The following is a 12,808-nucleotide window of genomic DNA, read 5'->3' on the forward strand; positions in this document are numbered from 1 at the left end:
GTGTTAATAAATGTATGCAAGTATATTCACTAAGCCTTTGCTTATATTTTAGTTGTTTACCATTTTATAGGTAGTTCCGGAAAAAGGAACTAGGTTCAATTCATTTGAAGCGTTGGTTTGGAAGTTGCTAGTTGAATTTTGAAGGTAATTGGCCATTCACGGAAGAGTGGTATACTTTTGGTTAGAGACTTAGATGTCCCTCTTCATCTTGGCTCCTTGATACATTTGTATATTTGGTTCACGTCAGCAAAGTTTTGATCAAGTGTGGTTCCATGATTTTGAAAAACTTGTATTTTGACTTAAAAAGCGTCAATTTCGGTAAATGACCCATTTGATGGTGTATATGAATGATGAATCAAATGATTGTTATAACTATGTTTAAAAATGTGTCCATTACTTTTTTGAATCTCAGGAAGATTGAGTATGAAGTTCGTTTTGAAATTTGAAGGTTGTAAGTTTGATCAAGTGCTAAATGAAATTGTGGTTTGCTGAACTGGTGTCCACTGCGGCGCAGTGGGGGTGATTTTGCCCACTGCGGCGCAGTGGAAACCCGCGGATCCGAAATGATTTTCTCCCACTGTGGCGCAGTGGGAGTGTGTCCAACCCACTGCAGCGCAGTGGGGTTTTTCTCGCGCAGGTCTGAGACTTTCCACTGCGGCGCAGTGGGGTATATAAAAAAAAAATTTCCTCGTGTTTTCAGTTATCGAGTCTAGTCCTTTCAATTACCTGTTGATTTTTATCACATTAAACCTTTGGGATTAGTGTCTGTGTCTGGTCATTATGTAATAAACACGAGAAAGAAGAAAGTGGAAAATGAGACATTCAATCATGATTTAGCGGTGATGGTTTTTAGATTCGACAAACATGAGCAACCCCGCTTAGGTCAAAAGCTATCCCAGCCTGGGCGAATTGGACCTTCGACCAGGCATTCTAACTTTGTCGAAACGGAACCAATACTACTCTCCACAAATATACATTGTGTGTAACAAATGATGCACAGATGTTCATTGTATATGATAGCAACCGAATTCAGCCGATTTATTACACGAGCAACCGTAAATATTGAACATTTAATCTACACTCAATGATTTCCATGGCAAACAAGCTTTGACTGAGTTTATAACAACCAAGGTTTAAATGAAAAATTGCAGCTTCGACTGTAATTTTTTTCACTTAATTTAAGTAACAAAGAAAAAAAAACTAAAAATGACAATGAATCAGTTATAAACTAAAGACACGAGTCAATGATCACCGAAAACGAAAGATATAACCAAAACACGCTAAAACGTTTATCGAAGAAAACTAACTCAAAACTCGAATATCCGGTGTACATAATCCCTACCCATCTAAACACGGTATATATAGACTAACCAAAACATGTTAAACTATAAATAAGATTCCACAACTATCTAAACACATAATTAGATAAACAAAACTAAGGAAACTGTCAACTAATCATATTTGAGTTAAACTTGGACTACACTCCAATACTTATTGTTTTAGAACTCGATCCACGCTTCAAACTATAACCGAGCTCAGTAAATTTGCCAACATAAACATGACTGTCTTAAATTAAGATCCAACAGCTCCTCGTTTACTTATAACTGTCGAGTACCAGGTTTCCTATGGATAACTAAGATATGTAACAATTTTATTATCAAAATCCATTTACCGACTATATTTAATTATGTTATTTCTCTTAAACTAGCACGTTGAACCCAATTAGCTTTCCAAATTTTTAAATGCAATAATCATATAAGACTTTTAAAAACCAGTTGGAAATATACCTATTATTATTATGTAATGTGATATATACACATCGGGTATATAGAATTTAAGATGCGTGGATTTAATCTAAAACTATCTTCGGATCCGAACTTGCAAAATAGATGAAACCATCCCGAACTGGGTCTTAAATGCGCATACCCGGACCCATTCGAGGAATATTAGGTTGTGGATTTTCATACCAAATACGAGTTCATATGTCATCTATATATGAAAGTTGTCTCTTGACGTGGTAAGACTCTAAATCTTAACTTCCCTTATACACCTACACCTATAGACAATATTGAGATCTATAACTCGTGGAAAAATGTATTGGGTATTAATTAAAAATATGATTAATTTAGAGACTATAAATATAAGGGAAAAATGAATATGGTGCTATCACATACTTAAGTTGGATGAAAGATCTCTCACATTATAATTTATGAAAGATCTCTCGCATTGTAATTTATTAATGTTAATGTATAGTGAATACATAATTGACTCCATGTTTTTTATGGGTTTAAAATATAGCATGTGACAAAAATTTTACTCAAGCTTAATGTATAAAAAGACTATTTTCACTTCTCCAGAATGTAATATAAGCTTATAATCTTTTGGCTAATTCTATATACCGATCCGAATCACATGGATTCATAATTTAGAAAAAAGGGAAAAAAAAAAAAAAAACTTGATATGTTAAATATAAGGACAAAAATGATTAGTTTGATAATAAGTTTGTTGATGTATAGTAAACAATTAATCTAAGAAGTAGCCACCCAACAACATGGCTCCCATCTAGAACACAATCCTTTATCCCCATGCTCATCTTCATTGCACCTTCGTACCCTTTGAATGTTCTCAATCAACACATTTCGTTCCATTTCCTCCTCATTATTCTCTAATTCCTTCTTGTCATTTTCATTGTTTTCGGTATCAACTTCGCCTTCTTCTTCGGTCTTCCAACACGTCAACCTAAGTCGACCATGACTCCTTTCGGCTATTAAAGAATTAGTCCCTAAGTTTGTCTCCATAGCTTCAATAATCAATCTCCCTCCTTCACGATGTGGCCTAACTTGAAATGGTTTAGACCCACTTATAGTAGTCAATGGAGGTGGAAAGCTACGTGATGACATTTTTTTTGACGACACATGTTCTTTTCTAGTCCTTTTAGTTAAACTTGATGCTTTGCACGCGAAAAAGGTGTCGTCCTCACTCGTGTCACTTCCCGTTTCGCTACCTAAGCTTTCCGTGCATATTTCAAGGCTCTTTTGGCTTAGTATGAAAGATTTATGGTTATGAACATAAGAGTTTGTTTCTTGGTTATTAAAACAATCATCAATGGGTTTGTGGGATGATGGAGATTGGACCAAATTCCAACTTGAAAAAAGTGTTTTTTGATTGTAAGGTTTTGGTGAAACTAGTTTGAGTATCATGGTTGTTGCTTCTACAACATGAGGAGAATCCATGGAAGGTTGTGAAGATTGTTGAAAGAGAATTGTAGACATGTTTATGAGTGTGAGGGATAAGAGAAATAATGAGAGTAGGGTTGAATATATAGGGAGGAAAAGTGATGACAAAAGATGATGTTAGTGAGACTGGTTGGCAATGGGAAACCTTTTTATACCACTTGATACTATTCAATATATATAGTCAATAATTCTATGATGATTAGAATATATATTACCAAATTCCAATGGATCATAATTCGATATTTCAATACTTATATCCACAAGATACAAGAGTCTTGAGGGTGTGACTTTGTTAATAATACAAGTGTCAGGTTCGAAACTAGCCTCTTATGATATTTTGCTCTACTAGGAAAATTGAACATTGATTAGCGACAAAATGCATTCGAGGTCATGGATCTCTTCGCTATACATCTTTTTCTTTCCAAGAGTTATAAAAAATACTATTTTGTAACAATTGTAACCATAATCATGTGTATAGATGATCACCAAACACATATTTTTGAGTTACTATTTACTATTATTAAAGACGATTACATAAGATCAAGTTGGATTGATTCTTTAACTTAATTTGTATATCTATATTTCTATAGTAATTAAATACTCCCATACTGAAAGTTACATAAAAGGAAATGTTTAAAATGTTCTTCCACGTAATATTTTTCTGACTTACCATTCTTTAAAATATTTTTATATACACTAATCCTTTAACTTTAATACGAGTAATTAAATTACACCATTAATTCTTTATTTTTTAAAATATCTCCATTAACTCTTTAAATCAATTATTTTTATATGAATTATTTATACTACTCGATGTCACCTCCAACACCAACACTCGCCCCCACCACCACAGCGTCGACGCCACGACCACCGCCACATTGTGCGTGTACAATGCTAGTATTCAGTCTATGAATTTTAATTATTGAAAACATAAAAATTAAATCAATTAAATTCAAAATAAAGTACTAAGTGATAACAGTTACTTAACTTTAATTTTATTAATAAGTAAACAAACATAATCAAACTTTGAAAGACTATGTTATAAAGCCAGGGGGCGGATATCATGTAAAAGCATCAGCGGCAACAGTTGTCAAATTTGGAAGACTGTTCTAAAAAAACTAGATAGGGTTATTAATGTACTTCCCATCATTAAGTGATTGAACACTAGCTTTATATGTTCGAGGTTTCAAGTTCGAGACATGAGACAAAAAATATAAAGATATTAATTTCACAAATAAAAATCCTGCAGTGAAACAGGTTTGAGTCCTGCAGAGGGGGCAGAGTTTTACCCAAATTAAAAAAAAGAAAAGATAAAAGATAAAGTTATTAATGTAAAGTAATAGATGTTATATGAGATAGTGTAGTTATTTTTTTAGGGTTGAGTCATGTTGTACATGATTACATTAAAGATAATAAAGTAATATAAGTATACTAATTAAGTTAATATATTTAAATTAGTATATAAAAAAGATGGTAATTTGGGTAGATAGCGGTTGAAAAATATTTTGAGGTTTTTGTGGGAAAATATAGTATGGTTGAAAACGTGTTAAAAGTTAAGGATATTTTGGGTTTTTAAAAGATAGAAACTTTAAAAGGGGGAAATGTAGTTTATTTTATTAAGAAGTAAAAAAGCATAAATCAAACTTGGAAGCATAGTTGTTAGACTCGTGACTCGTACGAGTCGAGTCATAATGGAGAGAAAAAGAGACGACTCGGACATAGACTCGCACAGGCTTTTGACTTGTGATGTCTCGTACGATTCATCATCTGACTCGGACCGAATCGACCCGTATCGTGAATCGGCCGAGTCACAAATAACCCTTTTTTTGTTTAGATTCAGGTGTGGATCGAATGTTATCAGCGGCGTTTCTTTAATCTTTGATGGGAATTATTTTCTTTGATGGGATCTGTTTGTGATTATTACACAAATACTTCAATAAGTTGTATGATAAACAGGATCTGGGATTTGGTATAATAATACATGCTTCTAAGGATAAAGAAAAGAAGGAGTGGATCAAAACAAGATAGGTAGTGATTGATGAGAGAGATGAAGAGAGTATTCTTTTTGGAAAGAGGAGTCGGCTTGAGAAAATGGTGCATTATTTTCTCAATTTTTCAAATGATAATATTAATAGGATAATTTATTTATATAATTTTGTTGTATATTTTTTTTTTACTTTTATGACTCTTACGATACGAGTCACGACTCAAAAATCGGGAAAACGAGTCGTATCATGAGTCACGAGTTGACAACTATGCTTGGAACACTTCTCTAGAAAACTAGAGGGATTCCCGTGCAATGCGATGACAGTGACGTGCGGCAGCGGTGGCGTCATGACGGGTGGCGTTGGTGGCGCTAGCGGTGTAGTTATCTATCTACCAATATATATATATAACAAGGTGCTAAATTCATTCATAAACAAACAAGAACCCTTGGATGGATTCCATCTTTGATTTAGAACCATTAGATCAAATTTAATTATTTCATCTTTATTAAATAACAACATTAATAATTATACTTTTTATAACTATACAAAAAAATCCCTCTTTATATTTAATTTACACTTTTTGATTTTCCATCACAAATTTACACATTTTACCCAATAATTTTAAAATAAAATATTCAATAGATTAATACCTAATATATATCCTAATAATAGAATAATACTATCTATCTTAGATCTTATCCAATAGAATAATAGTTAATATCATATGAAAAAAATAAAACATATTTTAATTTGAAATATTTAATATATGTTTCATATAAAATTTATAGATCAAACTTTATTAATAAAAATAATAAGCTATATTTTAAACAATAATAAAATAAAACTGAATACTAATAATGTCATAACAATCTATATCTACAATATATATATATATATAATGTCGGGTTTATAAATTATCAACGACAGTGTTGAGAAGGCCGAGTTTAGCTTAGGTGAGTGACAACTTTGGGAACGTCAACCTTTAACATTGATCTGCAATTTTTGGAGCATGTGGTGACGGAAAAGTTGCGCTCTATTAAAAAACATAAAATAAATTATCGAAATTAATGTTATATAATTTAGCTTCTAAATATGCATGACTATTGTGATTACTATTATAAAAGAATTTGAAAAAAATATAACGTTTTTACATACAATTATATTATCAATGTAGTGTACATTTACCCAAAAAAAAAAAACCCTTTTTCCATCCTTTTTTTTTTCTATTCTATTAAAAATAAAAACAACTTAAAATTTTTACTCTACCAATATAGGGGTTTATCTCAAAAATAATGTTTCCAACCAAGTGATGTACTTTCAAATAAGAGGCCTATGACAACAAAGTCAATGATTGTATGTATTCTTTATTTATTAATACTTTGTAGGAACAAATTACAAAAATACCCATAAAAAAGTTTACATTGTACCAAAATTGGAGTGGGGACTCCATCCATGGTTATACTTCATAAATTTTGCAAAGTTATTATAGAATAAAATCTAAACTCAATATTAATGCGTTGTTTATGATGAATTCTAACTCGACAATTCAAAGTATTTAGGATATACTATTTTTCTCTATTTCGATTGATAAAGATCACAACTTCAATTTTTTTTTTTGTAGAAGGGGTAAGGGAGGAGGGCGGTCGAACTCGGAAAATGAAATGTAATAGATCTATTGGAAGGCGATTGCCAGGTAAAAAAGTGGGTGGTTTAGGTTTTGGTGGTTTAGATACTCTTAATTTAGCATTAATATGTACAAATGGATATGACATGTGGTTCAAAATTTGAATTACGTTAAGTTTAAAATCATCCATGTGATTCATGGTTCTGAGTTTGCGTTCTCGTGTAAAACAAATAGTAATAATATGTTGGCAGATATATGTTTCTCATTCTCGGAGGCACACTCGATTGCAAGCCCCCTTAAGATATTATTAAAGAACAATTGGGAGTGAAAATAAGACAATATTCACCAAATTGGAGTGGGGACTCCATCCATGGTTATATTTCATAAATTTTGTAAAGTTATTACAGAATAAAATCTAAACTCAATACTAATGCGTTGTTTATGATAGATTCTAACTTGGTAATTCAAAGTATTTAGGATATATTACTTTTCCTCTATTTCGAATGATAAAGATCACGACTTCATTTTTTTGGTGGAAGGGGTAAGGGAGGAGGAGGGGGGTTGAACTCGGAAAATGAAATGTAATGGATCTACTAGAAGGCAATTGTCAAGTAAAAAAGTGGGTGATTTAGGTTTTCGTGGTCTGGATTCTCTTAATTTAGCATTGATATTGTACAAATGGATATGACATGTGGTTCAAAATCTGAATTATGTTAGGTTTAAAATCATCGATGTGATTCATGGTTCTGAGTCTGTGTTCCTGTGTAAACAAATGTTAATAATATATGGAACCTCATTCTCTGAGGCACATTCGATTGCTAGCCCCCTTAAGATATTATTAAAGAACAGTTGGGAGTGAAAATAAGACAAGATTCACCAAATTGGAGTGGGGACTTCATCCATGGTTATATTTCATAAATTTTGTAAAGTTATTGTAGAATAAAATCTAATCTCAATACTAATGCGTTGTTTATGATGGTAACTAACTCGACAATTCAAAGTATTTAGGATATATTATTTTTCTCTATTTCGATCAATTAATAAAGATCACAACTTCATTTTTTGGTGGAAGGGGTAAGGGGGGGGGGTCAAAGTCGGAAAATGAAATGTAATGGATCTACTAGAAGACAATTGTCAAGTAAAAAAGTGGGTGGTTTAGGTTTTGGTGGTTTGGATACTCTTAATTTAGCATTGATATGTCAAATGAATATGACATGTGGTTCAAAATCTGAATTACATTAGGTTTAAAATCATCAATGTGATTCGTGGTTCTGAATCTGTGTTCCTGTGTAAAACAAATGGTAATAATATATAGGCAAATATATGTTTCTCATTCTTTGAGACACACTCAATTGCTAGCCTCCTTAAGATATTATTAAAGAACAGTTGGGAGTGAAAATAAGACAAGATTTTGGAATAATCATTGGCTTGATGGTGGTAAGCTCGCAACTCGGTTTAGAAGGTTGTATGCCTAGGCACCATCTAAAGAATGTGTCATGATTGATATTTTTTTATGATATGACATGAAAATCTGAATGACATCGAGATATTTGTGATGAGATGGATAAATAATAACTTTTAGCATTGAAAAATTTATTTAATCAGTAAGACTTAATGAACAACACAACAAGTGTTGTAAAATTATCAAGGTCAAAAAAATAAATGTTAATAAAGTGAAATTGAATATTTTAATTTCTTAACTATTAATTAAGAAAATAGTATTTTAGATATATATAAGTATAAAAATATATTTACCCGCATATTACGCAGGACAATAATCTAGTTAATATAAAAGTAATAGATGTAAAATGGGTGTAGTTATTTTTTAAGGGTTAGAGACATTTATATTGTACTCAGAGCGCATACCAGCATAAAACTCATGCCCAGTAAGTCACTATCCTCACACATTGGATCACAAGATAGTTTTTCCACGTTTTTTTGACAAGTTTTGAACTCGTAACCTCTAGACTTTATCAATGGACCCATGTGGTCACAAAATGGCGATACATAACTTAATTAAAGTTTTTTCATGACTATTTTTCTAACTCTTTTTCTTTGTATTTTTAAAAGAATTGCATTAAGAAATTAAAGCTTAGATTTCATGTACAGGAATCATAAACACTTTAAAAATTTATAGAATAAACTAACATCAAAATCATATGTTGTGCACATAATGTTCAAATTAAGGATTAAAAAAAATAGATAAAAAGGGATTTTGTTATGGATTTTAATTAATATATAGTAACACATATAAGCAAAATTTCTTAGGTCACTCCTTATAGGAGTCACTTTTTTCCTACTTTTACTCATTTCTTCCACTATTTATCAGTTTTTTCTCTCCAAAAACACCCCCTCCTTATAATACCCACTTCTTCCAAACTTTTTCACTATTCATTCACTATTTTATTATTTCATTTTCTTTACACAAAATTAAAAAAAAACACATTTTGTTATAATTAAACACACACTACATTATTAAAAAAAAACACAAAACAATAAATGGAAATTAAACATTACATCCTAAAAACACATATTAAACCCAATAACTAAAACACATTTAATCGGAAAACACAAACTACATTTACATATCCTTAAAATATGGTCCGTACTTATCCATGAGGTTTTTGCGCGTACTCCTGATCTGCTCCAACTCATCTCCGTCTATGCCGGTCGGAATTGGTTATTGCAGAAGCTTAAACACCGCCCTGACCTGCTTTCGGAAGCGATCATCCTGTCTCATTTTACGCTCCTCCTCTATTCTCCTCCTATCCTCCTCAATTTTTAACATCTGCTCTTGTTGCATCAAGAGCATTTGATCAAGCTTGCCCAACACCTGTTTTGACCCACTCGAACCACCACGACTAGAAGTCGCATCTGAGCCACTAAACATTTTCCAGCTAACATTACGACCCGGTGGTTTCCTAATTGGGTCGTCTCCAAACAACTGGTTCAAAGCCACATCTGGTTCCATACTCGGACCAGCCCGAATGTGTCCCTCATCCTCACCCAAATCAACAAATTCAGCTGCATTTCTTTTGGCAATACTATGGTCTTGCCAAAATGTGGGACAATCTTTCAGCACATCGTAACACTCCTCATATGGAAATCGGGCTAGTCCATGATTCTCTACATAGATTTCATGAGCAGTCTTATAAACTTTTCTGTCATCTGTACCGCTCTAGCGGCCTTGATCTTGCAATCTCTTCAAGATTGCTCCAAACAGCTTGGTGGTTCTCTTGATCTTGTTCCATTTGCCTTGTAGTTAGCTTTTGTTGCGCTCCCCCGCTGGCCGGTTATTGTTGAACCCCTCTATCACTTTGGCCCAAAACATAGTCTCGTCTTGGCTTATCCCCACAACCGAGTCTTGTGAAGCATTTGTCTACGCCTGAGCCAACAAAACCGCCCCCTAAGTTAACCACTTCGCCTTTTCCGCTACAGCAACCCCTTTTTTCATCAACCGTTTGGGCGGGGCAGGAACTTCTTCCACTTCTTCCTCGATAGAGGCGACACTAGTTCGTGCCGGTTGAGGAAATTGTGGATTCTGGAATTGAGGAAATTGTGAGTTCGTAGCTTCAAATTGATTAAATTGTTACAATAACATGAACTGCTGAAACTGTTCGTTCAATAGTGGTGATTGCAACAACTGCATATATGATTGGTTCATAGCACTCAAGCTACTAGATGCCCCCATCATATTAGACGACGACATGGACGGGAGAGATCCCACCAGCAATGCGTCAAATTCATCGATAGTGTTTTGGTATTGGTATTGGTTTGGGTTTTCATTGAGGTTTTGGTTTGTGTTTTGGTTTTGGATTTGGTTTTTGTTACTTCTTTTAGGCATGGTAGATGAATTGGTTTTGGGTTTTGCTAATATGAATTGTAGAGAGAAATATGTGAGTATGTGAAATGGTGAAGAAGTATGGGGATGATGGTGGTTTAAATAGAAAAAGTGGGGGGGGGGGGGAGCGGGCCATTAAGCTCAAAAACCAACAGCTATGAAATTTAATTTTTTTTCGTTAGCCAACAAAACGCGGACCCCACTTGTACCCAAAAACGCACGTCCGAGTGTGGAATAAACCACCGAAACGCAGCCCAAGACGCCTCCGTGCTACTTGCGTCCTCCCTTGGCTTCGCGTCGGACGCCGGCTGACGTCCTTATAAGGACCGACCTTATTCTTCATGCGTCTTAATTTTATTCCAATTATGATATTGAAAATGATACCTAACTTCTAGTGGGACTCGAATAGCATAGTGATTTTCGGGATTTGGAAAAAATCTCGAGATATAAAAAACAAAAACGAAAAATTACAAATTTCATCCCTAGATTTTATACATCAAGCTTTTGGTCATAATAGTTTGTAATGTCAACTTTTTTATTTTAGAAAAATTATACAAGTTTAAAAAAAAAATACAATTTTGATTTTTCTCTTGGTAAAAAGTTATCGATTTCATCCGCAAGTTTTATATGTTATTTTGGACCCATAAAAGTTTGTCCATCAACACTTTTAGTCTAGATCACTAACGACCATTTATTTTAAGGTTGCATAACTTGCACATGATAGCTTATATGTCTTTTCATTAACAAAAGAAAAATGTATTGATATCAGATCCCTTCTTGACAATGAGCTTCAAGTGTGTTCTATAAGGCGTAAAATCGAGGAGATTGAAGGACAACCCTTTGACTTTAATTTCATTTGGAACAATTGGGTTCCTAAAAAAGTGAACATCGTAGTTTGGCAATCTGTTTTGGATAGAATTGCAACGAGAGTGAGGCTGCTAAAAAGAAATATAAACATTGAAATGATTTGTGTTTAAGCTGTAATTCTGGTTCTGAAACTACCGAGCATGTGTTTCTTACATGTCCCTTGGCAAATGAGGTATTGTAACATCCCAAATATTTTTCTAATATTATTAACTTAGTCGTAAGTCAAATGACGCTTTCCGGTAAGATCGTTGCGTGTCTCAACTATAGTCGTTTAGTTGTCGTCTAATTGACATATTTTGATAAATGGATTTTTCATGTAGATGCTACTATGTCGTAGATGTGATGCGTAATGTATCATATATATGCGGCTTAAAAAAATGTGTTTGTTTTAGTAACTGTATATTTTAGTTGACAACTTGTTAAATACCCGTATGTGATATATTATGTATGTGTTAAGATGGAAAATCAATTATTTTGCTAAGCTGGGTGTATATGTGATTAGATGAAACTAAGAGGGACTTAACATAAAATTAGAAAAGCCACCAATAAGGATCAAGGTTTAGTAAAACACATGGGTTTTCCTATATATTTTGTTAATACGTATTTGCTATATATAAAAAAGGGAGAAACCCAAAACTAGAGGCGGCACAAACAACACCGAAATTCGTCGGACTCTTTTTGGGGTGTTCAGCTTAGTTCATCATCGGAGTCATTAGATCAACGATTTGCCGCGATTCAGGTAATGATTCTTGTTTTAAATAGTGATGTTTCAGTTCATCAGAATAAATATTGTCTTTTTATGTCAGGTTTTGTCGATCACGATAGGACACAAAAACAAGTAGCTAGTTTAGTTATGATCTAACTCCTCACAAGACATGGCCATATATACTTTATGTATGAGTACCTCTAAGTGTTTTCATTAAGCATGCGAAGTAGAATTAGGTTCTAGTTGAATTTAACGCTCTTAAAATAGAAGGATCTAATGTCGACGTTTAAAGGGATTTAATCCCGCAAAACTTATGCGTAATCAAATGTAGTTTTTGAGTGAATTCTATGTTCAATTCAAATATCAACTTTAAACGTTTGTTTTAATGGTGTCGTAGTGCTAAAACGTGTTTCGTCTATTCGGGGATGTCATCCACTGTTATATATCGAGTTTGAACTTCTATGGAGAAGCTATATTCTGTTTGTAATTCATAAATAAAGGGAAGCTCAAAATATTTGTTAATGGATTTTTGTAAGCTAATGCATG

General features: G+C 33.2%; 1 protein-coding gene across 1 annotated transcript; it reads right to left on the reverse strand.

Moving 5' to 3' along the window:
- Window positions 1-2,445: 2,445 nt before the first annotated feature.
- LOC122602062 (protein FANTASTIC FOUR 3-like) lies at window positions 2,446-3,305 on the reverse strand. The gene has a single exon (XM_043774793.1). It carries the CDS (start codon window positions 3,270-3,272, stop codon window positions 2,529-2,531), a length of 744 nt encoding a protein of 247 aa, XP_043630728.1. The 5' UTR covers window positions 3,273-3,305; the 3' UTR covers window positions 2,446-2,528.
- Between the last annotated feature and the right edge of the window lie 9,503 nt (window positions 3,306-12,808).

The sequence above is a fragment of the Erigeron canadensis genome, chromosome 5 (genome assembly GCF_010389155.1).
Source record: "Erigeron canadensis isolate Cc75 chromosome 5, C_canadensis_v1, whole genome shotgun sequence".
NCBI classification, from domain to species: domain Eukaryota; kingdom Viridiplantae; phylum Streptophyta; class Magnoliopsida; order Asterales; family Asteraceae; genus Erigeron; species Erigeron canadensis.